The 24876-nt window shown below is 49.3% G+C and overlaps 3 protein-coding genes across 5 annotated transcripts; 1 reads left to right on the top strand and 2 right to left on the bottom strand.

Moving 5' to 3' along the window:
- Positions 1-41: 41 nt before the first annotated feature.
- TNFAIP1 (TNF alpha induced protein 1) lies at positions 42-9839 on the bottom strand. Its single transcript, XM_059908011.1, has 7 exons — positions 9696-9839; positions 6362-6679; positions 5570-5739; positions 5048-5137; positions 4912-4964; positions 3917-4112; positions 42-2769 (listed from the first exon to the last, which is right to left on the bottom strand). The coding sequence occupies exons 2-7, from the start codon at positions 6564-6566 to the stop codon at positions 2533-2535; spliced, it is 951 nt and encodes a 316-aa protein (XP_059763994.1). The 5' UTR covers positions 6567-6679; positions 9696-9839; the 3' UTR covers positions 42-2532.
- A 162-nt stretch (positions 9840-10001) lies between these two features.
- Positions 10002-16660, top strand: IFT20 (intraflagellar transport 20). Of its 3 annotated transcripts, none has more exons than XM_059908014.1 (6): positions 10002-10180; positions 13185-13225; positions 13385-13513; positions 14677-14762; positions 15368-15471; positions 15933-16660. In XM_059908014.1, the coding sequence occupies exons 3-6, from the start codon at positions 13387-13389 to the stop codon at positions 16012-16014; spliced, it is 399 nt and encodes a 132-aa protein (XP_059763997.1). In that variant the 5' UTR covers positions 10002-10180; positions 13185-13225; positions 13385-13386; the 3' UTR covers positions 16015-16660. The 3 variants fall into 3 exon arrangements, with proteins under 3 accessions (XP_059763997.1, XP_059763996.1, XP_059763998.1); XM_059908015.1 differs by having other exon boundaries at positions 10149-10180; positions 13190-13225; XM_059908013.1 differs by lacking the exon at positions 13185-13225 and having other exon boundaries at positions 10007-10180.
- TMEM97 (transmembrane protein 97) lies at positions 16456-24297 on the bottom strand. The gene is made up of 3 exons (XM_059908012.1): positions 24080-24297; positions 18684-18828; positions 16456-17751 (listed from the first exon to the last, which is right to left on the bottom strand). Exons 1-3 carry the CDS (start codon positions 24206-24208, stop codon positions 17492-17494), a joined length of 534 nt encoding a protein of 177 aa, XP_059763995.1. The 5' UTR covers positions 24209-24297; the 3' UTR covers positions 16456-17491.
- Between the last annotated feature and the right edge of the window lie 579 nt (positions 24298-24876).

Raw genomic sequence — 24876 nt, 5'->3', positions numbered from 1 at the left:
CTGACCAAGCTATACTCACTGTAAGCACAGCTCTGTACCACTGCAGTGTAACACAATTTTATTAGAGATTAGTGTTTTTTTTCCATCACCTACGCTGAGCAACAAAGAATTGTAGTTACATGATAAAGAAGTTCTCTCATGTCAGGACCTGTGCCATCCTTTAAGCAGAACTTGCTCAGGTAACAGATTGATTAGCACCTAATCCTGGTCCGTGTAGTTAACAGCAGGCTTCCAGTTGTCTCAGAAACTGACAAGAAGCTTTGACCTTCATCCACACTTTTTGTTTACATTCCCCTGGGCTGCTTAGAGTTGAAAAATTCACACAGCCAAGAGCTGCTTTCTAAGTGGGGCTGGAAAACTCAAAGAAAATACCCCAAACCCTTACACCACAGTCTGATTTTAAAAGCTAAGATTACTTCGGTGAGTTCAATGTTAGTATTCAATATTTAAAGACCAAAGAGATATTTTCAGTTGGACAACATAAGTGCCCAGAGTCCCAGAAAGACTGCTCACCACTGAGACAGCTGAGGATCTGAATGTCAAAGCAGTAGAGAGAGGCTACAGGGGCTGGGGAGGTCAAAGGACAAGCATTAAAATGCCTCAGTGGGGAGCTGGGACTTTGAGTATTAAAGGGCTTCAGGAAGGCAGCTGAGGAAACAGACCAGGGACCTCAAGCAGAAGCATTCCAGTCACTGTGGGAAAGCCACAAAGCCAAAGCCGGAATCTGGTCAAAGAAATGGATTTGTCTTCATCTTGTTACTCCAGTGAAGGCTGGAAGAACCGTTTGTAGCTGATCACCAAGGTGCCTCACCTGGAAGTCTTTATACGTTCAAGACTGCGACAAGTGAAAAACGCTTGATTAAAGTCACCTTTCCCCTGCCCCACCATGTCATTTCAGGTCCTTGTGAGTGTCTGCTAACCCTGGCCTGGCATTTGCCCATAGGCTCATGGGGTCAGCCGTGAGCAGCCATCTAGCTATAGTAAGAGTAGTCAAGAGACATGAACTTGATAAGCTATGTCCCTTCCTGACTGAGTGGGTACTGCTAAGTGCTATGCTGCTTTGTTAGGCTGGCTGAACAGCTCCCTCCCTGGCGGCATTCTTTTGGAAAAGAATTCGGATAAGCAGCCTCCTAAGGGCCAAGCCAAACAGAAGGGAATGAATACCAAAGCCCTGAAGAGGAACTTGCACCCTTGCCCAAGAGCCAGTGCTTGTATCTCCACAGCCAAGTACCCAACAAGAAAAATGAAGAAACCTTTCAAGGCTCTTAGGCTACTCACGTTACCCTGTGTTCAGGGACTCACCACTGGGCAGAACCACCATTCCCCAGCCAGGACACAAAACCAACAGCGTGGATGCAGGGCAGGGAGACGTGTGGCCAAGCAGAGCCGCCTCTGTGCCGGGCCTCCAGGAACGTGGCGCTCTGCGTTTGCTGTCCTCAGCTCATGGGCCGGTGTGGTGCCCACGGGCTCCACAGCCTTCCTGCTGCAGCTCATGCTCCTGGCTGCAAGCAGCTCCGGGCCCCCATGATGGCTCTTTGGGTTTAGAGTAAGTGAGGACAGCATGCCTTGGAGCCGAGGGCAAGAGAATCAAAGACAGCAATCATGTAAGACTCTGGAAGACAGTATGTGACCCTAAGATATAGGGGTAAAGTATCCTTTCTTACAGGGGTGTTATTAGGACCATAGGTCCTAACTCACACATCCTTCCCCCCTCAGCGCTCTCTGGGCCAGCTGCTTGGCCAGTTTGGCAGAGCCAAAGCTGGTCAGTTTTTTTTTTTTTTATTGCTTCTTTCCCCTCCCTTAGATTGATTCTACAGGGAGAAGGGGGTTAGGATCAGAGAAAGATGACGTGGGTCAGGGCAGAATACAAATCTCCTGAATAAAAGTACAAAGTGCTTTACAGAAACAGATCCCAAAGGCATCAAAAGGGCCAAGGGTTCTGTTTTACCCAGGGTCTTGGAACCCTGGAGCAGAAATACCCAGTCTCCTCATTATTAGACTTAAAACTAGTCATTTCCTAGATTATTTTTTAAAAACCAAACTCATTAAGCCTGTGCTTAAACACCTTAGGAAAAAAGAAGCCCCACCTTCTGTAAGAAATCGGGCCTCCACAGCACCAGAAGCCACCTTCCCCACAGAGTGAACCCATTTCCCATGGGCCTCCCCTGAGGCCTAAAGCAGCCCTTCAGCAGAGCAAAGGGGTGCTCAACGAAGGGCCAAGGGGAATGCTCTTGGCAGGGGGGTGGGCAGGTCAGTCCGTTCAGCCCAGGGGCAGCAGCGGCTCCCTGTGGCAGAAAGGGAGATGCTGAGCAAAGGGGCTGGGGCTCAGTCATCCTGAAGTGCTCAGGGAGCTGGGAAAAGAAACACAGTCCCTCCCCTGCTCAGGCCCTCTGACCTCCCCGGCAGGGCCTGTCATGCCTCTGGGTGCTGGAGCAGAGACCCAAGCCAGCAGCAGTGTGGGGTGGCCAGTGGGGCGGGGTTCCACAAGAGAGGAGACAGGGTATCTCGTGCCCTGACTCCGGGAGGGTCTTGTCAGTCGCGATGGGCAGACTGGTGGCCGAGCTGCCGGTCATCATAAGTGCTATAGCGCTTGACGTGGATGCGGCGGACACGGTCCCGCAGTTCAAAGGTTTCCTCGTCTTCACTGGGGGACGCCTGGCTGCGGTTCCGGCTTGTGGCCTCCAATAGGGAGTTGTCAGGGACTCGGGGGGTCTCGTAGAGTAGAACGTTGAGTGTCTCCTCATAGATTCGGGCCTCTGGGAATTCCACCTGGGGCAAGGGGGACGAGAGGACCGAATGAGGTTTTACCCCAAAGAGGGAGCAGCATGTCAGGGCCCTTGGCCCTGTGCTGACTCCATAAGGCCTCCAGAACTCTCTCAAGAGACATGACTTTCTATCTCAAGAGGGAGGGCGGGGGTCTTCTTCTGAAGGAGGCGAGAGGAGACGGACTCTACGGACACAGAGACGCGGAACACTAGCACCCTCCCCCTGCCTCACCCAATCCCAGACCAGTGCACTAGTGTGTGTAGAGGCTATGGCCTTGGCTCCATGGTCAGGCCTAGGTACAAATACAGCTCCCCCACTTATTAGCTGTGGGGCCTTGGACTTAACCTTGCTGTGCTTCAGTTTCCACATGTTAACATCTACCTAAGAGAGTTGTTGTGAACATTACATGAAAGATGCAAAATGCTTAGCAGAGAGCCTGACGCACAGTAAACGAAAAATAAAAGCTCGGCTGCTTTGAGGCCTTCACGTGCACACAGCTCTCCCCCAGATGAGCTGCCCTTCCACCCCAGCAATGCTCTGCCGTCTCCAAAACACGCTGGCGGAGGGGGGCGGGTGCACAGCTCTTCTCCAGGGAGGCACCATCTGCTTGCAGCCGGGGGAGAGAGAGTGAGCTATCTCCTATCAAATCCCTTACATGTGCCTGGCGTTGCGTTGTCACTGCAGAGGCTAAGCTGATTGACCAGAAACACCCAACCAGCGGGGGCCAGAGGAGATCTGAACAGCTATTTCTACTGCCCTGCACTGCTTCTCCTAAGAACTGTCTCATTTTCATAACAGCTCTGTTAAATTCACACTATCATTCTCAGGTTTTCAAATGAGGAAACTGAGGCCCAGATGGTTTACCGGGCTTATCCAAAGTCAGAAAACTGATAAATGGTGGGACCAGAATTCAGATCTGAATTGGGCCAACTCCAAAGACCCAGTCCTTCCCATGGCACCAGGCTGTTCCCTGCTGGTCAACAGCCCTGCCTCTCAGCGGACCAAAGCAGAGTTCTATACCATTCCCTAAACCCCACGCATCGGCTTTTGTCCTTGAGCAGCACCATCACGGCAAGTTTGGGAAAGACAGCAAAATGTATGCCCGGTGGCGAAAGGTTCAGCCCCACTCACGCAGGCAGAAGCCCCATACCTTGGTCTGCTTCTTCTCGGTGGCGTACACGATGGAGGTGCAGCACACCTCCGCCAGCTTCCGACCCTGCCCGTAGAAGGACCAGCAGCAGATCTCGTCGCCAATGACATCCTTGATGAAGAGCACACGGCCGTTGAAGCGCAGGGAGAGCTTGTCGAACAGCTCGATGTTTTTCAGCAGGTGGTCATCGGAGTTGCTGAAAAACCAGTGAGGGCCCGGGGGCCTGGGAGTGAGGGGGGTCCCAGCACAGGGGCAGGTGCTGGCCGGGATCTCTCCTCCCCTCCGCTGTTGTGCTCATGAAACGAGGAAGCGTCAAGATGCCAGAGGGACAGCGAGAGAAAGGGTCATGGGGCCCCCTTCGGGTCTGGGGGCCTGTGAGGAAAAGGAGGTGAGTTGGTTTTAAGTTAAAGCAGAGAGGACTGAGGGAGGGAGGTCTCCTCTTACCAGGCTGGAAGGAAGGAGGCTCGCTGCCACCTCAGCAGGAGGACCCCCCTTCCCTGGCTGTGGGGGGTGACGCTGGCAATACGTCTGCCCACGGGGAGTCCCTGAGAGGGTTTGGGTCTCCGAGCCTGCAGCCTCCTGTATATACTTAACTATGGCCTGTTGAGAGGCCACTGGGGGACAAGGGGGACACTGGCCCAGCTATGAAGAGCGAGGGCTGCCTGAGGAGGAGTCCCAGCCTTCCTCCAGCCCATAGAGAATGCAGGGAAAACACCTGGCCCGCTGCCTGACATGACACACGTTAAGAGTCTGTTTCATGTTCAGTCCCGTCTACATCCCAGCCAGGGCCCCGCATCGAGTTCCAAATGCCTCAGCTCTGATTTCCCTCCTACTCTGTTCTCTTCCCGAGACCCAGACTCACGCCAACTGTGCCAGGCGTGCAGGTGGCCTCCCTTGGGTCTGCTGCCTGATTTCTGTCTGCTCAGCCCTCTCTGCTGCTTCTGTGGCCCTTCCCTGGGCAGCGCACCCCACCCCTCGGCAGGTGCCCCCCCTACCTGGTGTAGGAGTACTTGTTGTTGCTTCTGTTGTATAGCAGCTTCACCACGGGCTGTGAGGGAAGAGAGCGTGAGGGCCAGGGGCCCGACACCCCCCAGCCCGCGGCCCTCGGCCATCCCTCGGAGGTCCCAGTACCTTGGTGGAGGATTCGATGAGCCTCTCCTCTTCCTTCAGGGATGTGATGACGGGGACGTTGCACACAGGCTGGTAGGAGTCCTTCTTGTCCTGGGTGACACACAGCCAAGAATCTTTTTTTGAGATCTTCTGTTTGCCAGGCTTAGCCAGGCTTTCCCCAGGAGCCGTCAGAGCCCCTCTGCCACGGCCACCCCCTACTTGTTGAGGAGGCATCAGATAGAGACAGGAGGCCCCTGGCAATAGAACTGCCAGCTGGCAAGCAGACCCCCAGTCCCAGAAACCTAAAATCCAGATATCTAGGCAGATAAACTAGAAGCACGGTCTACTCACACTGCCTGAGTCCATCACCTTATAAACCGACCGGCTGCCAGCTTGCTTGGCCTGGGCAACAGCTGGTGTGTCTAACTAGGTTTGGACTCATCAATCATACCTGCCACCTAGCCTTCCAGGAGCTGGACCCTACCTCCCTGAAGGAGGGGGCCCATCCCGGCCTCATCAACCTGCCCGACTCTGCCTCCGTACCTGCAGGGCAGTCTGGCACATGTTCACCAGCCCCTGAATGAGGTAATATTTTGCTTCAGCCATCAGTTCCTTGATTTCTTGCCGGTTTTGAGGGAGGATGATGGTATCATCTCGGAGGTAATTCAAAATGGTGCCAAAGTGCTTTCCACATCGGTCTATGAGGATCCAGCCTAGGGATTGAGACAGGCCCCAGAGGGTTACTGTTTGCCTCCAGGTACCTCAGAGCAGGTAGCAGGCAAAGGCCACCTGACGAGCCTGGTGGTAGGTGATAAGGAGCACAGAGCCCACAGCATTGCGTGACGGGAGCGGGAACAGAACCTCCAGCTGTTAAGTCCATGGCTGCTTTTCACCCCTCCTCCCTGAAGCCAAGAACTGGCACATACCGTGGGAGACACAGGCCCTCCAGGCTCTGCAGAGGCCCACAGAATTTGTCTAAGCTCAGGAGTGCTCAGGCCCACCTCCCGGCAACACAGAAACACCCGGCCCTGCTTGCCTTTGGCCTGCTGCCCAGGCACTATGGCAATGGCTCTTTTGAGAATCTAGTCCTATGTGAATATTTTTAAAGTATGGATCTTCTCCCTGGAAAATATGTAAATACACAACATTCTATGTATAATTTCAAAGAATTCTGAAGCTCTACCAAGAACTCCAGGTGAAGGAGTCCTGCACTAGGTGAACAGGGAAAATGAATCTAGATTCCAGATCTGCCAGGCTTGAGCCATGCCCTGAAATCACTTCCTCAGGAACTTCTCCTTCCTTCCCCACCCCACCCAACAAGCCCCAGCACCTCACCTTCTTTGTCGGTCAGCACCTCCATGCGCCCACTGAACATGGCCTTGAGCATGGTGTCATGCCGGGTTAGCGCCCGCACGGTGGTGTAGTACAGGGAACCACCCACATTGAGCTGGACGTATTTGTTGCCCAAGCCTCCTCCCTTGAAGCCGCTTAGCTTGGGCTTGGCCCCTGACGCTGGGCACAGACAGGTATCCCCCGACATCTCCCGCTGCAGGTAGATCACCACACGGCAGGAGGTTGGCTTGGAAGGCCCCGCCGTGGTGGAAGGGTCACGAGTGAGTGGCCAGTGGAGGCCAGAGCCTCATACTCTCAGCGCTGTGAGCAGGAGATGGGAGAGAAGACAGGAGTCAGCAGAGGAGAGCCCTCAGCCAGGAGGGAACAGGAAGACAAACATTGACCATCCACTCATTCTCTCCTTATGAGCCCAAGACTCCCTGGCGAGGCTAAAGCCCTAGGCAATGGCAAAAAAGACATTCCTGCTGTTCTTCATGGTACCAGGAACCAGGTCTGGGAGCACAGCCTCCCAGAACCCGATGCTGGTCACCTCATCAGTCTCCCTGAGACTTGGTCCAGCTCTGGGCGGCAAGGAGGCCAAGTAAACTCTTGGAGCTAATCAAAGACAGCTCCAGGAACAGACTGGGCAGAGCAGAAGTCCTCACCCTGGGGATCCACCAGTCAGATTCCAGTTGTTTTCTTCTCAGTGTTCCCAGGATCCAAGATTTCCAGCCAAACCTACTGGGAATCCAGCCAGCCTAGGAGTTTCCCAGGAGTCTGAGGGACAGGATGTACTTCCTTTCTAACGATTCCAGGCTCAGGAGCAGCCTGCACCAGCGCTTCCTTTGAGCACCACCCAGAAACTGGCTTCAGGAAGGCAAGTAACAGCAGCTTCAGGAGAACATGGATTGAGCCAGGCTGGAGGAAGCCGGCCAGTATTCCTGGCAGAGGTTACCCTAGCTCCAGCCAAGGTTTCCTGACCTTCCCCTTTTTTGGCATCAGCCCTGTCCCAAGTTCCTGAAATTGTCACCATTTTTCAGGATAGAACAACTACAGGATGGCTATTTTTGCTCCTTTTTCCTGAGAACAGGTCCAGCCTTATCTCCTTCTCTCTTCCTGCCCAACAAGAATGGGGAGAAAGGGCCAAAAAAGACCAGATGATAAATTTGAAAACAATTAGGTGATTTGGAAACTGAAACACTGACGGGAGTTTACAGGAGGGAGAAGCAAGCAAAGCAGAGGAGGGCAAAGCCAGATCACCCCTTATGATCTAGATTCTATACATGTTTTGGCTTTCTAAAGAAACACTAAAATTCATTCACTGAACGAAAACAAAAAGCAAACATTCTTTGCATGTTTATTATGTTCCAGGTACTATTCTAGACATTTAATATATATCAACTCATTTAATTCATTTGGCAATAAAACAATATTGAGTACCTACCCAGTTAAGCAGGAGGGATAAAGAGATGAAAAGATATTGTCCTTGACTTCAAGGAGGTCAAAGAAGCATGATAATGTCAGTTAACAAGAAAAAAAATAATAAGCGTTAGCATTTATCGTGCTCCTGCTTTGTGCCAGGTGCTGGGGATACAGAAGAGAACAAACAAGTCAGCCTCATAGAGCTTACATTCTAGTGGGAAGACAACAAACAAGAAAATGAATAAATAAGCAGGCAATTCCAGAAGGTGAGAAACGTAATAATAAAGATAATAAAACAGAGAGAGTGTCTAGGAAGAGGTACTAATTTAGATGGGGAGCCAGGGAAAGCCTCTTTGGGAAGGTGACTTCCCAGCTGAGCTCTAAGAGCATTCCAGACAGATGGAAGAGTAGGTGCAAAGTTCCTCAGTCAGACACAAATTTTAGGAACAGAAACAAGGCCAAGATGGCTGGTGCATAGAAAGAAGGGGGAAGTTGGCTGGATGTAAGCTCAGGGAAGGCAGGGGCTGGATCATATTGAAGAGTTTGGATTTTATACTAATTGCAATGGGAATCGATTGTAGGGTTTAGAGCAGGGGAGTGATATGATCTGAGATCACTCTGGCTACTGTGTAGAGAAAGGACCACAAGGGTGCAAGAGACCAGATGGGAAGACCGGAGGAAGCAGTAGTCTAGGCAAGAGATAATGAAGGCTTGGACTGCAGTGCTGGTAATGAAATCAGAAAAAAAGCGAAATGACCTAATTTCATCATCACAACTTGCAGAAATTTACCTCGTTATCTCTTTTAAGTGTAACCCAGAAGGGCACTGGTTTTCCCACGTTTACTGCTCCACTCTCTAAACAGTGCTTAGCACAATGCTATGCACATTTAAAAGTATTTGTCAGTTTGTTAGACTGAAATTGTCCCCGAAAAGATTTCGGTAGGTCCCTGGGAGGAATGTCCTAGGAAGGCCCAGGGCAGGTGCTGTGTGAAATATTGAATTCCTTTGGTGGCTTGTCATGTATGGATGAGATGAGCCCCCACCAGCATATTGCCCAATCAGTAAGTAAACTTGAATAGTATGAGGTCACCTTACCTTCCTCTGCCCACCCCAAAGGAATAAATCCACCCCTTAACAGGTTTTAACAAGTTCCCTATGTATTTTGTGTCTAGCCCAATTTCCCCAGGATCAGAGAAAAGGAGCTCACTAAAGGCTAGGCGGCTGCCAAGAGGAAGACAAATCCAAGCTAATCTATTCTTTTCCAACAAAGCAATTGCTTTGAGCCCCTGGATGACGTCAGCTCAGATTCCACCCGCTCAGATTCCGCCCAGGCCAATGGGTTCCAGGAATCCTGTGGCAGGTGACGCCCCAGAAAGTAACTCCGGTGAGAATGAAGTTTCCACTGAGAGCCTCAATGCTCTTCCTTCCGGACTTTGTGTGTGGATATTTGGGGATGTTAGGGGCGTATCCATGACACACTCGGCGAAGCGAATGGCAACCCAAGACGAATAAAGGACAAACAACCACGGCGGTGTTACAAGGTGGGGTCCTAAGGAAAGAAGGTCCCAGAAATTCGTCATACTGGGGATGGCGAGGGGAGGAGCCGATCTTGGCTAGAAAGGGCGGATCTAGCAGAAACCCGAGGTGCAAATCTCATGCTTTATCCAAAGGGTCTGGGGAAATTCATCGAGACCCAACCTCTCCGTGGCCAGTGTAGAGTCTTCCCCAGCCCGTACCCCTCCCTACTATCGAGAAACCAAGACCGGTTCTGACACCCACCCCCAGGGGAGGATTTCAGCTCTCCATCTCCCTTCGCCGTCCCACGCCTTTTCCCCAAGACCAGGAGGGACTTTCTTTGCTCAGCCCTGGACCCGTCCATCCCTTCCCCTAGGGCATGGGCCGGCTCGGCTCTCACCCTCCCAGGTGGCGCCTCTCCTCTCAGCTGGGTTGCAAGTCGACACCGTGCCGCCCCTAGACTGTGGCCGCCTGCCCTCCAGCAATCCCGGGCCTTAAACTCCCATCCTCTACCCGCTGACTCCGCCCCAAGCCAGCGGGAGCCTGAGACTATAAGACGGGGCAGGCCCAGCACCCAATCAGGGCGGAGGGAGGAGCCCCTGAGAGAATCCCGCGGTGAGCGCACAGCTACTTCCGGCAGCCTTTCCGGCGCAAAGGCCTCTGGGTCTTGTAGGCAGCCGTCTCTCCTCTCAGGCCTCTGTTTCCCAGCAGGCTCTGCGGGTGTACGGGCTTACGAGGTCGGGAAGTGACGTTAGGCGTAAACAGGTCCTGCCGTAGCCGCTGCTGAGGCTGGCGGGCAGGACGCCGGCTGCCACTGACCGGAGAGAAGCTGCCTGCCGACGTCAGCCTGGGTCGCAGCCGCCGCCGCCGCTGTGGGGCAGACAGGTAAGCCATGAACTCCGGGTCGGGGGACGTGGGCGGGCCCGGGCCGAGATGAGCCTGACAGGCCCGCGGCCCGAGGAAAAGCTTTCCCAGGGTGAAAGAAACGTGGGAATTCCGCTCGGCTCTGGGAGCGGTTTTACCCCCGGCTAGGGCCTGGAGCTTTACGCGCTGATGCTCGCAACCACCTTAGGAGGAAACAGAGGCTCAGATAAGTTCAAGGAGTTTACGTAGTGAAGACAGCCAGCTCCATCACCCAGGTCTTCCTAATTTTCCCCACACCCCACGGATGGAGCCTGCTCGTAGCGCCCAGCGTGGGTCCGGAAGAGCCCGGGGGGCCGGGGGGCGGAGAGCGCGTCACCACCCTGATCTGCAGGGAGCTCAGTCCGGCTCTTGTGCCCGGTGCTCCTCAGGTGCGCGTGTGGTGGTAGTTGGGAGAGAATGCGGTAGTCGGCTGTGAACCCTCTGCCTACACTTCCTCTTCGGTCTGACCCATCTCATTCAACTATGTGCTTTCCAGCCGTGCAGCTGGCTCCGGCCGGATACACGGGAATCTTGCCTGACTCTCCTTCACTCCTCCCCAAACCCCTGCATTCAATCATCCTTTACTAAGTCCTATCAACTCGACTTACAAAACATCTCAAATCGGAACACTTTTCTTCAGCTCCAAGCCTTGGTTACTGAAATAGCTTGCTCTGTTCGTTGTCACAGTCATTCATGCCACAGACATTTGCTGAGTGCCAGTTCTGTGCAGGCACCATGCCAAATGCTCGGGTAACAGTGATGAACAAGATAGTTGTAGCTCCATCCTCTTATTCCCTCCAACCCATTCTCCATCCTGGGTTAGAGTGATCTCTCTAAAAGGCATATCTGACTATGCCACTCTGCTGGCTGCCCATTAATTACCCTTATGAGAAAATCCAGGCTCATTGCTGCAGCTTTCAGAGCCCTCCGCCGTCCAGCCCTAGCCTCCCCACCTCGCCTCATCCCGTTCCTCTCTTCCCCTTGCTCAGTGTTTCTACCACGCTAGCCTTTTGGCTCTTGGAACACATCAGATTTCTCACAGCCTCAGCATCTTCACACATGCTTTTCCTTCTGCCTGGAATACCTCCTCCCCCCTTTAACTTGAAAAACTTCTGGACACCCTTTAGGTCTCAGCGTGTCACTTTTTCAGAAGACTTCTGTTTACAAATTTTTTTTGTAATTTTGTTTACATATGAATTATGTCCTCCTCCTACGGCTTCACGTAGCACCATGTGCTTTTCTTCATACTGTTATCACAATTCATGATTATCTGTTTACTGTCTGTCCAGAGGTCAGAAGCTAAAGCATTAAAGCATTTTCTTCACTTCTCTATCCCCAGAGCAGGAACTCAGTAGATGTTTGTGAACAAATGCAAGCTCCCAGGGAAGAGAGTGGAAGTTGAAGCAGATCTTTGTGCCCTCAGGTTACTTGAAACAGTTGTTCTAATTAATCAGCTGGTAGGTGTTAAATGCTTAGACTATATGTGTACATAGAACACATAAGAAGACAGGTCTTTTTTAAAAGCCCAGTTATAAGGGAGCTCTGGATGATTAAAATGTTTCAAAATGAAGATGCTAGCCAACTTACTTGAATGGGCTCCAGTGAGGCCAAAGGCTCTGGACCACGGTCATACACAGCCAAACATACATTAGTTGGCCCACACAGTGTTGGAAGTGGTTTTTTTTTTTTCCCTTGCTTAAAATTTTTGAATTAGATACTCTCCTTTAAAAATCAGATTTCATATATTAATCTGGATTTCTGGTCCTCTTGAAAATCAGTTCTTGTAAGAATGGAGCTTAATTCTTTTTAACCATTGCTCTTCCTATGGCACACCTACCCCGGGAAGTCACTCGCAGAATCACCCCATTCAGAACAGAACTTCTCTAAGGAAGCTGGAAGGGAAACAGGTGAGGCTGGGGGAGGTGGGAGGGAAGGGCTGGCGCAGGGCCAGTTTGTGGTAGCCTTCGGAACACCTGGGGTGTGGGAATTGGTATAGCAGCCAATGGCTAGACCTAAGTAGCATTGCCTCCCTTTTTAGACAGGGTATGTGCTCTCTTATTTTTATTTTATTTTATTTTGTGTGTGTATTTAAGCCAGAACGGGGGTGAGTTTTCAGTGTTTCCTTCCCAGAGTTGAGGCATCCTTTGGACCAGGAATGCAAGGTGGCCTGGGAAGGGAGACGTTATCTTTGCTGGTTCTCTTGTCTACAGAAAAAAAAAAAAACCAAACTCCTTAGCTTAGCACACAGGGTGTTTCTGATCTGGCTCCATCCGACCTTTCCAACTCCATCCTCTGTCTTTTCATCTTCTAGGCAGGATAGGCCCTTCCAGTGGCTTCATGCTCTTGTCCAGGCTGTTTTCTCTGCTTGGAATGCCTTTCCCTGGCCTCCTTATTCGTATGTTCTTGATGATATATCACTCCTTTTTGTGTTTTCTGCTAGAAAGAGACTGACTCCTTTGGGTCCCAGTTCAGGCAGCTGTGCCTGTGGCATACATTTTGGGTAATATTCTTACACCTGGCTTCTTATTTTTTTAACCTTAATTTTTAATTCGCTCAGATTTTCTTTTACTTGTCTTTTATGTTGTTCCTGTACTATATTTGAAAATTATGTCCCTTTGGGTACATAGCTGTGGTTAAATAAATATGCTTATGGCTCACAACTTAGTTCACATGTCACTTCCTCACCCCAAGTTAACTGTTCTATTCTCCTCCACGCTTTAGTGATATTTCTGTAAAAGCACTTAACACAGTATAATTTTTCAGTGTACATGTCTGTCTTCCTCCAGCTAAACTCTGTGCTCCTCCAGGGCGGGCACCATGTTGTACTCATCTTTACCCCCAGCATCTAGCAGTGTTGGCATGTAGTAGGCCCTCAAGAAATGTGTGTTGAATGAACGATGCCTGTGACAAGCAACTGGACTTTATTCTTTCCTGACCCTTGCTCCTATGACACACCTCTTCCTGGCTGACACTGTCACCCCTTCAGAGCAGGACTGCTCTTCTCTAGGGAAGCTGGAAAGGAAACAGGTGAGGCTCAGAGAGGCAGAGGCAGAGGGAAGGGGGAGCCTTTGGAACATCTGGGTTTCTGGCATTGGTGTCGGGGGCCAGGAGTGGGGCTGGGCTGGATGCAGGCATTTCCTTGAGTGGCTGGGAAGTGATCGGAGATTGGGGCTGGTTTCTTTACAGCCATGGCCAAGGACATCCTGGGTGAAGCAGGGCTGCACTTTGATGAGCTGAACAAGCTGCGGGTGTTGGACCCAGAGGTTACCCAGCAGACCATAGAGCTGAAGGAAGAGTGCAAGGACTTTGTGGACAGTGAGTGCCATTTGGGGAGACATGGTGCCCCTCAGCTTTGTGCCCCGCCCCCACCCCGACTGCAGCTTTTGGCCCTGCCACAGTGGAGCTGCTGGCTCCCAGAAGGTTGAGCCTGGCCTTCATGAATTCCCATGTGCCACCCACCTTGTCTACCTGCCTTCTTGCGTAGTCCCAGAGCACCAATCAAAACAACACTGCAATGGAGAGAGGAGGGTATTTGTTTAGATATGCCATCTCAGGAACCTTAAACTTCAGAACTATGGCTTGGGGGTGGGAAGTGGAGTTATGATTTGATTTCTTGGGAGAAATAGTGTTCTCAGCGCCCGACTTGCCTTTATTGATTGATTGATTGATTGCCATGCCTCAGGGCATGGCCGTAAGTAAATAAATAGTTCCCTGACCAGGGATCAAACCCGAGCCCCCTGCAGTGGAAGTGCAGAGTCCTAACCACTGGACCGCCAGGGAAGTCCCTGACTTGCCAGTATTTGGAGTGAAAATTTCTAGAGGCAGTTCAAAAGACTCATTTTTTTTTAGCTAGAGATACCCAGGATGCCTCCTGTCCCAGCAGCCAAGCAAACCCAGTAGCAGTGAATACAGAGCAGATCTAGCTAGAGCAGGGATTTCTGAGCTCTTGGACGTCTGTAGGCTGTGGAGAGAGCTTGACTGGTGAAAGGTAGCGTGGGTTCTCTCACCAGTCTTCTGATTGCTGTGTGCATGTCGTCCTACCCTCTGGGCCTTAGTTTACTCCTCAGTAACATGGGGTTCCACTACACCCAAGGACATTGAAAAAAGCAAATGCGAGATTAAGTCCTTAAATGCTTTGAGCTTTTTATTAGCTCAGGTCATAGGTGGAAAGCCCCTACCCCACCATTAACTGAAATCTAGTGTCTTATCTGAGGCTTGTCTAGAGGCAGTGTTCACGTCCTGGGGCGGTTCTTTCATGAACACAGCCCTTTGTGCCTCAAGATCCAAATATGCCCCAGTCCAGCGCTGGGCACCTGGCCACCCTTCTCTAGGTTCAGACCAAGGGTGTCAGACACCAAACGTTTTCTGACACAAATTAGAAGGGGCAGTTAGCCCTGCCCTCTTGCTGCACGGGAATGCTGAGGGAGAGTGGTGATGCTGAGAAAATAAAACATTTTGTTTTGTTCTTTCCCCAAAAGAAATCGGCCAGTTTCAGAAAATAGTTGGTGGTTTAATTGAGCTTGTCGACCAACTTGCAAAAGAAGCAGAAAATGAGAAGATGAAGGTAAGATCAGCATGTGTTTTGTCTAAATCTTGGCCTGGTTCACTAGCCTCTCATCCTTCTGCCCTCTTGACTTATTTGGGGGTCAGGGGGTAGGGGAAGGGGGGCGGGGATTCTTTAATTAGAACAAGATTTTTAAATAAGAATACCTATGCAAATATTGAATGATTATGTTGTACACCTGAAATAATTCCTGGTCCAGTTAACCTACTATTGAACTCTTATATGCCAGTGTACTTTCCGTCATCGTTTCCTTTAATCTTCACATCATCACTGAGATAGGTGGTTTACCCTCATTTTATAAATGAAAAAATGAAGGCGTGCAGAGTGTAGATGACTTGGCAAAGGACACAAATGGCGCACCAAATGGGCCACTGTGTGCCAGGCTCTGGGGACACTCCTAGGTCTGCCTCAGAGCTGCAGTTCCGTTCTCACCAGGCACTTTGGGATCGTGAGGTTAAGCCTCTTTCTGACTTACTCCGAAAGCTCTGAGGCTCAACTTTCCCCACGCTGCGCCCCACCCTCCACCGGCCCCAGGCAGCGTCCCTTCCCCACTTGAGGACTTTAATGAAGCCATGGCCTTCTTTGGCAGTATCGTGTTTTTCTAGGCCATTGGTGCTCGGAACTTGCTCAAATCTATAGCAAAACAGAGAGAAGCCCAACAGCAGCAACTCCAGGCACTAATAGCTGAAAAGAAAATGCAGCTTGAAAGGTAAGAAGTTTTGACATAAAGCAAGTTCTTTACTGAATTGCAATTCTATTTTTCCTTTTCGAATGGTCACCTCTTGTCCTTATTCTTCATCGTTGTTCTCCCGGGAAGTGTCTTAACTTGTCATCCTGATTAAAATAAAAATAAAATTACATTTCATGGGAAAAAAATTTGTTACTATCAGACAACCTCTAGTAGTTTGAGAGCACGGACACTCAGGTAGCGAGTGTCCAGAGTTGGCTGGCTCTCTGAAAGGAAGACTCTCAGGGCTGGAGACTTCTCATGGGTGGCCCTAGGTAGGGCTTTGCCTCTTATTTTTTCTCTCTTTCTTGCCCTCACTAACTTCATTTTGAACTCACACCGTTTCTTGGAATCATCTAAATCACTTACATTCTTCTCTAGAAGAATTAAGTCCGTGGTTTATTTCATCCATTTTGAGGGCTTCTAACAATTTTGTTTTTCAGGTATCGGGTTGAATATGAAGCTCTGTGTAAAGTAGAAGCAGAACAAAATGAATTTATTGACCAATTTATTTTTCAGAAATGAACTGAAAATTTCATTTTCTAGCAGGAGGGCAAAAAAAAGAAAAAAAACCCACAACCCCCAAACCGAAAAAACCTCTGAACCAATCCAGTGACTTGACTAATGACTCAAGTGTGTTGTGTGAGATGGTGTGTGAGGAATGCAGCATCTCTGAAGGCAATAAAACAAATCTGGGGGAGCTTGTTTCAGACGTCAGTGCCTATCTGCAGGCGAACACCCAGTGGCCATTGTGGTCCAGGTTCTCACCTCTTGCATTCTCAGTCTGAACTGAGCAGCCTATAAACTTTTTTTGTAAATTCACAAAGCTTTGGAAGGAAAAGCAATAAATTATTATTTTCAAATGGCTTGATCTACCTCTTTTCCTGGTACCCTTGAAATGTACATTTAACCCTTTGTAAGAGAACCCTGGACTCTAGCCCGTAGTCCACAAAACAAACCAGGCAGTGGTCAGCAGCTACCTTTATTTTGGCCAGACACACGAGTCAGACGATACTCCCAACAATCAGACCGTTAGGGCTTGTAAGCAAAACAGGCAAAAAGGGGGAACTAACCAGGACCAGCATCTACCATTTTCCATGTGTGTTCACAAGTCTTTTTTTTTTTTTTTTTGAGTTGGCCTCGAGTATGAATTTAGAGAAAGCTAGCAGAATACCAAGTACTAACGTGAAGAGACCCTATATGCACACAGTGGACCTGTCATGCGCAGCTCCCCGCCACCCGTTGCCTTTGACTGGGAATGAGACCGGACACCAGATGTCAGAGTAAAGGAACTTATGTTAGGTGGTCTGTAAAAAGTAATAGAAGACTGAGGCTTGGAAAGAGGATAAACAAGAAGACTTTAAAAAAATCTCTTCCTGGGACAACCTGTTTAAGACAAATAATACACCTTCCAGTCTGACCCATTTCAGACTGAAGGTCATGCCAAGGTTGAACGTTAAGGAAAACTAAGTTTAACCCTCTTACAGAATAGCTCACCCCCACCTAGGTGTGGGGACAAGAAAACAGTTTTTAATGAACATCACAGAGGCACAGCTTCAAGCTTAAAAATGGCCTGAGACACCCCAGTGACACGCTGTAGAGTCATGAGTCAAAGGGTTAGTCACATGTATACTGTGGGTCAAATGACTCATGAACATGCCACGTAGGCCATGTTGCTTGGAAGTTTATCTGGCTTCTGGTCTGGTCCTGCCTTTAGAAATCCTGCAATGGCACTTGGGCACACAGTGAGGCCTTTGGCACCACTTCGCTATAACCTAGCCCACAGCCCTCTGCCCATCCTCAGGTGATCGGTCTGTTTGCGCCAGCGCCCTTGGAAGATGAGGGTGTGATGTGCCTCCTGCCAGTGCCTTGGCCGTGTGTGTTGCTGCTGGTGTGTTTCAAATACTACTGAAAACATGGGTTCTGAGCATTTTCCTGGTACTGGGTCCAACAGGAAACTGCCCCGTGGTCACCTCTCCCCTGGACCCAGGGTTATTTTTCCTCATTTTTTCTTTCTTTTCTCCTCAGACTTGTAGTAGGGGTTCTGCAACATGAAAAGCAGAAGTATAAGAGGGATGAGAAAGTAGGGCATGTAGACAGATACAAGGAATAGTCGTTCGTGGAAAGTCTTAGGTCCTTGTCCTTTGAAACAACTGGCTTTGGAGAAATCCTCGAGTAGAACTGTGGAGAGGATTGGAATCAGAGTTGTCATCGTTTGAACCGAGTAGATGATTGCAGGGGTGCGGATCCACCTGCAGCCTCCTGAGGTCATCGAGGAGAGAAAGAGATAAGGGTTAGATCTGCTCCTGGCTCCAGGTATGTCCACAACATCCTCCACCCTGTCTCTGCCTGCTCCCTTCAGCTGAATCATTCTACCTCCTTTTCCAAGTGGAAACAAATGGGAAACTGGATGTGATATAATAATGCCCAACGTGCAAACTTATGTGACAGCTGGAGCCCTAGCCACTGACTGCCAAAGAACACTGGGTGGTGTCAGAATTAATTCAGAAAAACTCTAGGGCAGTTAAATGGCCATTACTAGTTAAACCGGGTTGGTCCAAAATGCAATTGGGGGGAGGGGAGGAGGCGGGGCAGACCTGTCAGCAACATCTCTTTGCTAAGTAATTATATATAGGTGAGAGGGATCAAGAGATTCTGCTGAGATGGCTTGGGGGTTCCAGTGGGAAAGAAGCTGTACAAGCTTAGTTACCATGAACACTTGTATGGCCACCTTCTTTTTAAAAGCATTCGTCATGGGGACACTGTAAGAATAATTTTTAAATGAGAAGTTAAGCCATTTAGAGATTAGCTTGATGCTACTGCTTAAAAGCCAGTATGATACTACCCAAAGCAGAAAAGTAAAAGCAACAACAAAAAAGAAATTCTGTTGGGGGTGGGGGGTGGAGGGGAGGGACAATAAAAGGGAACAAGTTCAAACTTGAAAGTAGCCTCAGGTTTCACGTGTGTGAGAGATTTCCAGTTGACTGAGGCAGTCCTGCAGCCCAGCTGACCACAGACACTAGCCTGAGCCACGTTAATGTCCCTATACAAGATCTGTCCTGGCCGTTCCCACCAATCCTGTATCACCCTCATACAGCCTCCAGGGACCACTCCCCTCTCCCTTGGTAAAACATTCCCAAAAGATTTCTGGGACCTGGTTTCAGAGCAGAAATGGGATTTCCCCATTTACTAACCTTTGAAGAAGGCATATGTTGCGATGGGAAAGAAAGGCAGCTGAAACACAAGCTCGCAAAACAGGAAGGACTTAAACCACACCGGGGGGTTCTGTAGCAGGGCGTCTTTGAACTCCTCAGTATACCACTGCTGCAGGTTTCTCAGCTGGGAAAAGATGAGGATCACAATGAATACAGCTACGTTGGCAGGACAGGCTCCAACCCGCTGGCGGAGCCTCTCACTACCCAGCTCCCTTGGCAGCAGACGGCACACCCAGCTGGCTTTTGTGGTGCAGCCTAGATGGTCATTTAATAAAAACTCACTAGCTCTAACTCAAATGTTACCTTCTCCCAGCAGCTTTCCTCAGCTCTTCCAGCCCCTGTGTGCTACCCAGCATGTCTGTGATAACACATATCCAGGTGTGGATATCGTCAGGAGCAACAATGTGTGGCACTTAGTAGGCTCTCAGCTGAACACACAAACGTGAAGCATCTGCCAACAATATCCTTCTTTATAAAGAAATGACGTGAAAACCATCCTGACGTTTGTCCTTTCAAAATAGCAACTGCACAGCAAGCTCCAAGGGCCAGATGGCCTCAAATACGGAAATAAGTTTCCTTGTCTTTTTTGGGGGGCGAGGTGCGGGGGGAAGTGTAAGGGAGGTAAATCTAACCTCTGCGAAGTTGCAATTTTAGACAATTTAACTTATCCCCAAATCTCAAGTTCCTTGTCATTCTTTACCCCCCTAATTCTAAAGTTTTTTCTGTTTTAGGAGATCAGTAGTATATTCGCAGAGGAACAGGCTCTGCCTCACTCTGGAGAGTGAGTGGTCTCAGTTCTAGCTTGGGCCCCACCTTCGTGATGGCACTGTCAAATCAAAAGATGCAGATCCATGTAGACGAGGCTGCAGGCAGGGGAAGGAAGCAGGAGGGTTTGAGGCTGCCCATTCTGTGCTCTTTTAAGAGCCCAAAGCCTAGGGCTCTCCACACTACATAGACTACTGAAGGTCTGTCACATTTAACCTCCTGGAGATGGCATCTTGATATTATGATAAATCAAGACAACTTCCAAGATAAGAATTTGGCTTACAATGGAAAATCCAAAGATATTTTTCCTGTTAATTTTTAATCTAAAGATAAAGGCTCACTATTGTGAAATAGAGGCCTCTCTGCTGCAAGTGAGCTTTAAGCAAACATCCAGAAACAAACATTCTGTTAGCATAATATTAATTACAAAAAGGCCTTAGCTAGATAATCAATTTATTGACCAAGTGATCTTGAATTTGTATTTAACTTGAAATTTAAATTCACAGCAATATCCTTAGCTTCCTTCTAAGCACTTTTCAGGATGGTAATGTGGTAGAAAATATTCATAAAGTTTAAGTCACTGCACCTCTCCTGGGCTCTATTTTCTCATCTGTAAAACAAACAACTTGGACTAAATGTTTTTTAAGATCCTTTTTTGCTTTCTAGATTTACTTCAAAAAAATATTGGAAGGATCTATTTTTAAAGATTTAATGCAGAATTTAAAAGGCATTCTGGTTCATTTGGGCTTCCTTGGTGGCGCAGTGGTTAAGAATCTGCCTGCCAATGCAGGGGACATGGGTTTGATCCCTGGTCCGGGAAGATCCCACATGCCACGGAGCAACTAAGCCCGTGTGCCACAACTACTGAGCCTGTGCTCTAGAGCCCGCGAGCCACAACTACTGAGCCCACGTGCCACAACTACTGAAGCCCGTGCGCCTAGAGCCCGTGCTCCGCAACAAGAGAAGCCACCGCAATGAGAAGCCTGCGCACTGCAACGAAGAGTAGCCCCTGCTCACTGCAACTAGAGAAAGCCCACACGCAGCAACAAAGACCCAACGCAGCCAAAAACAAATTTATTTTAAAAAAAAAGGCATTCTGGTTCATTTGAACTTCACTTTCTATTTAATTTGTATACATTCAGATCCACCTATTTCATAAATCCAGGCAGATTTGTACAACACTGTAATTTCTAAGGGCTGCAGGATGATAACAGCAAAATTTAAAACAGTTGACCCTTGAACACAGGTTTGAACTGTGCAGGTCCTCATATATGCGGATTTTTTTCAATCGGTGGCTGGTTGAATTTGAAGATAGAGAGGAACGTGGGTATGGAGGGCTGACTATAAATTGTACGTGGATTTTCGACTGTGGAGGGTCAACACCCTTAACCCCCAAGCAGAGTGATGAGCATGGTACCCAGGGGCTGAGTGCTGGCTCTGGGCAAAGCACTTAATCTCACTAAACTTGTTTCCCAATTATAGCACCTACCTCGCTGTTGGTAAGATAAAAAGAGTTAATACTTAACAGTCATTAGAACAATGGCTAGCACAGTAGATGTTAAGATTACTTAATTGAATGTAATACATATTTGGAGAAGTTCAATTTAATCCTATTAAAATCTCAGCATGCAACTGGTCATTAATAACTATTAGGTAAGACCCCAAAAAAGGTAATAAAACGGTTTCCATTTATAACTGACTCACATTTGCCTCAACTTACCATTGTTATCCATTAAAATATTCACCTGGCCTACGCACATGGATTTCTAGACCAAAGCTGCTACTGAACAGTCTTGCACTCCTCTTAGAATGAGCGCACAAACTGCTTTCAGCATCTAGATGCTCACTTGTTTTCCCTTATTTTAACAGAAGCAATGCTACCCAGCTGCAGATGATACTACAAAATGCTTCCCATCCTCTCCATGTTCTAATCCAAACTAAATTCTTATTGTTTCATAGTAAGAGTTTTTCCAAGTGTTGATCTGATTCAAACCAAGAAAGATATTTGCAAATTTTAGCCTAACCATTATGTGATCTCCACAAGCTTTTTAGTTCTAGGAGAAATTCCTTCTATTTAGGGAGGAAAAACACAACAGATGTTAAAATTTGGCATTTTTTCAAAGAATCTGAAAATAACTCAGGGCTTTTATTATTTCCCCATAGAGAAGCAACAAAACCATCATTGCCCACCCCAAAGCAACAATAGTGAATAGAGACACAGGCCTTCCAAGCTGGGAGGCCCCTGTGTTACTAAGGTCTTTAAACAGTATCATAGACAGACAGACAGACAGACACACACACACACACACACACACACACACACACACAGTTACAGAATTTCTGGTCAGATCCTGCCTATGTTGGCCCTTGACCTTTTACAACAGGTCAACTTAAATAAAGCTGAGAAAACTACCAATCAAATATATAAGTTTAAATGGGGTTTTTATGATTTTGGAAACATTTTAATTGTATTTTGTGAGTGGTGAGCAAGAACTTGTGGGAATGGCACATTCAGAAAAGATAGGGAAACCAACAGCTGTTAAGTCTGGAACGGTTGGCTACCTGGAGTAACATAACTGTTATGTACGTATGTATGTATTTATTTATTTTGCCTGTGCCGGGTCTTAGTTGCGGCACTCGGGATTTTCCTTGCGGCATGCGGGCTTCTTAGTTGCGGCAGGTGTGTGGGATCTAATTCCCCGACCAGGGATCGAACCCGGGTCCCCCAGATTGGGAGTGCGGAGACTTACCCACTGGACCACCAGGGAAGTCCCATGACTGCCTAGTATTAAAGGGACTCATAACATCAGAGATGGTGAACAGGCAGCCTGCCTGAGTTCTGTTGGCCACACAGACTTTGCACAGACATGGCTCTCCTTTCTTCGAGGCAACTAATAGCTAGTGCAGAGCTGTGACGACCTGTTTAGAAGGATCATGTACCACCTGGGCCTGTGTCATAGGCTGAATAATGGCTCCCAAAGACATCCACATCTTAATCCCTGGAACCTATGAATGTAACCCTATTTGGCAAAAGTGACTTTGCAGATGTGATTAAGTTAAGGATTTGGAGATGGGAAGACTATCCTGGTTATCTGGTGGGCCCTAAATGTAATTACAAGTGTCCTTATAAAAGTTGGGCAGAGGGAGATTGGACTAAAGAAGAAAAGGCAGCAAAGTGATGACCGAAGCAGAGATTGATGTGATGTGGCCACAAGCCAAGAACACCCGCAGCCACCAGAAACTGGAAGAGGCAAGGAACAGATCCGCCACTAGGACCTTCAGAAGGAACGAGGCCTACAAGACTCATTTCAAACTTCTGACCTCCAGAACTGAAAGATAATAAATTCGTGTTGTTTTAAATCACTATATTTTTGTAATTTGTTACAGAAGCAATAGGAAACTAATACATCTTGTATATGTTTGAGCTTGTGATTTAACTCCTCTCTCTCCTACTTGACAGTTGAAGCTACAGAGCCCTGACTTGCCCAAGGAACTCAAGAAGTTCTTGGAAGAACCAAGTCCCCAGACAATGCTCTTGCCACACACAACCTACACTTTTCCCAGGAAAAGGTAGGTCAGAGGTCTTCCCAGTTATGCTTGGAGCTAGAAACAAACCAGACTACGGAGTGGGGGTTTATTGTTGAGCAGTGGCTCTTAACCTTTTGGGGAGGGTCAGACCCCTGGAAAAGTTGATGGAAGCTATGGAAAGCAAGGCACACACAATTTTGCACACCCCATTAGGGGTTCATGGACCTCAGGTTAAGAACCCCTGCTCTGCAGAGAAAAAGCAATTAAAGAGAAATAGAGGTAAAATCAAATCTTTAGGTAGACACGTCAGGCTTGCCTATAGTTCTGCAGACAGATTGGAGAAGTGTAGAACTGAGGACTGGAATTCCGTGATAGAAGGTTATAGGGTCCAGACATGAAAATAAAACTCAATAAATAAAAAGCATTTAAAGCAAAAGTTAAAGTTTGGGGTAAAGAATGCTCTCCAACAACCAGGAAATGGGGCTTTCGCCTCCGTTTCTACTCAGGTGATCATTCTTGCTCAAATCCAATAAAAAAGGCCGATTTGAAAAGGTGTCGTTTACTTATGAGCTTTTTAAGTTGCTGGATCCTAATCTTGAAATCAGGACGCTCTGCGAATGTCCCTTAGAGGGGTCTAACACTAGCGTTATTTCTTTGGGATTAGTCGGTATTTTTAAAGCTCTCCCAAGAAACACAACTTTAAAACAAATCCAACATGTGTCCATAATTTATACACTGGTTCATCCAGGCTACTTCCCTCAAATACTGACAACTGACCAGAGCTGGGGTGTGGGAGTCTTAAACCCAGGGAAGAACTATCCTTAAAAGGAGCAAGGTGTTTGGCCCCAGGAGCTTTGGGGAAGCGGCTGGGAGAGACAAAGAAAACCCCGAGGACGAAGTCGAGTTGAAGGGTAAGGAGGGGCCGGAGCGCCGGCGGGACCCAGGAAAGCAGGAGGGAACCCTGAGTGGGCGAGGCGGGGCGCCAGGCCGGAGGAGGGGAGATCACGGGGACGCCGGGTCAACCGCTACGCCGAGGGGCGCCAACCTCGGCGACCGGCGGCCAGGACAGACGGCGCCCTCACCTCCACGGGGTAGAGATCGCGCGGCAGCACCGCCTGCAGGTCCACGAGCAGGGTGATCGGGATGTGGGAAAGGAAGTAGAGGCCCAGCAGCCACTCCAGGCCGCGCCGGGCGCCCAGAGGCCCCATCATCCGTCGGTTGGGCAGAGCAGGAGCCTAGACTACGCTGGAGGGAACGCAACGTGGGAACAAGCCCGCAACCGCGCCATCACAGGACCCCCGCGCCCCGCCCCACCCCGCCCCGCCCCGTCTCGAGGGCGACGCCGGCCGCTCCCATTGGCTGAGAAGCCGCGCGCGGGCCGGGAGCGTCCGCCGACGCGGCCAGCGGACCGTTTCCATTGGCCGCGGGGAGCGCCGCGTGACGTGGGGGCGGGGCTGCTCGGCCGCCGCGCGGGGCCGCTCCGGGCGCTGGGCTTGCACAGCCAGAGGTCTTGCCTGTCGCGGGGCCTGTCGGCCTTCTCTCCGCGGTCGCGTGCCATCCGTGGCCCTTTCGCTCATTACTCTTCGTTCCTTCGCTCCATCCGTTCAGTGCTTGCTGGGAGGCTCCTGTGTGCCCGGCCGTGGGCACTTACGGAGATGGAGCGCCCAGTGCAGTGGGGTGTCAGTCAACAGGGCCGACCGGACAGTGCGTGGTGGTCCGGGCCGTGGCGGCAGTCACGGGCCGTGGGAACAGCGGACAAGATCCCTGTCCCTCCGGAGTTAGGGTCCCGGAAGCCTTCTGAAGGATGTGTAGGAGGCAGCCAGCCTCAATTAAGAAAGAAGCACGGGGATATAGTAGGAGGTAAAAATGATAATTCTTG

The sequence above is a fragment of the Balaenoptera ricei genome, chromosome 20 (assembly GCF_028023285.1).
Source record: "Balaenoptera ricei isolate mBalRic1 chromosome 20, mBalRic1.hap2, whole genome shotgun sequence".
NCBI classification, from domain to species: domain Eukaryota; kingdom Metazoa; phylum Chordata; class Mammalia; order Artiodactyla; family Balaenopteridae; genus Balaenoptera; species Balaenoptera ricei.
This window is presented reverse-complemented; position numbering and strand designations above follow the sequence as displayed.

What these genes read in the sequence shown, in the direction of transcription:
- TNFAIP1 (XM_059908011.1), bottom strand. Translation starts at nt 6,566, where the DNA reads ATGTCGGGGGATACCTGTCTGTGCCCAGCGTCAGGGGCCAAGCCCAAG. An exon ending in TGTGCCAGACTGCCCTGCAG is followed by an intron (nt 5,138 to 5,569) that starts GTACGGAGGCAG and finishes TGTGTCACCCAG; the next exon opens with GACAAGAAGGACTCCTACCA. An exon ending in AACAAGTACTCCTACACCAG is followed by an intron (nt 4,113 to 4,911) that starts GTAGGGGGGGCA and finishes CTGGTTTTTCAG; the next exon opens with CAACTCCGATGACCACCTGC.
- TMEM97 (XM_059908012.1), bottom strand. Translation starts at nt 24,208, where the DNA reads ATGATGGGGCCTCTGGGCGCCCGGCGCGGCCTGGAGTGGCTGCTGGGC. An exon ending in GCGATCTCTACCCCGTGGAG is followed by an intron (nt 18,829 to 24,079) that starts GTGAGGGCGCCG and finishes ATCTTTTCCCAG; the next exon opens with CTGAGAAACCTGCAGCAGTG. An exon ending in AACATATGCCTTCTTCAAAG is followed by an intron (nt 17,752 to 18,683) that starts GTTAGTAAATGG and finishes CGATGACCTCAG; the next exon opens with GAGGCTGCAGGTGGATCCGC.
- IFT20 (XM_059908014.1), top strand. Translation starts at nt 13,387, where the DNA reads ATGGCCAAGGACATCCTGGGTGAAGCAGGGCTGCACTTTGATGAGCTG. An exon ending in GTGCAAGGACTTTGTGGACA is followed by an intron (nt 13,514 to 14,676) that starts GTGAGTGCCATT and finishes TTTCCCCAAAAG; the next exon opens with AAATCGGCCAGTTTCAGAAA. An exon ending in AAGAAAATGCAGCTTGAAAG is followed by an intron (nt 15,472 to 15,932) that starts GTAAGAAGTTTT and finishes TTTGTTTTTCAG; the next exon opens with GTATCGGGTTGAATATGAAG.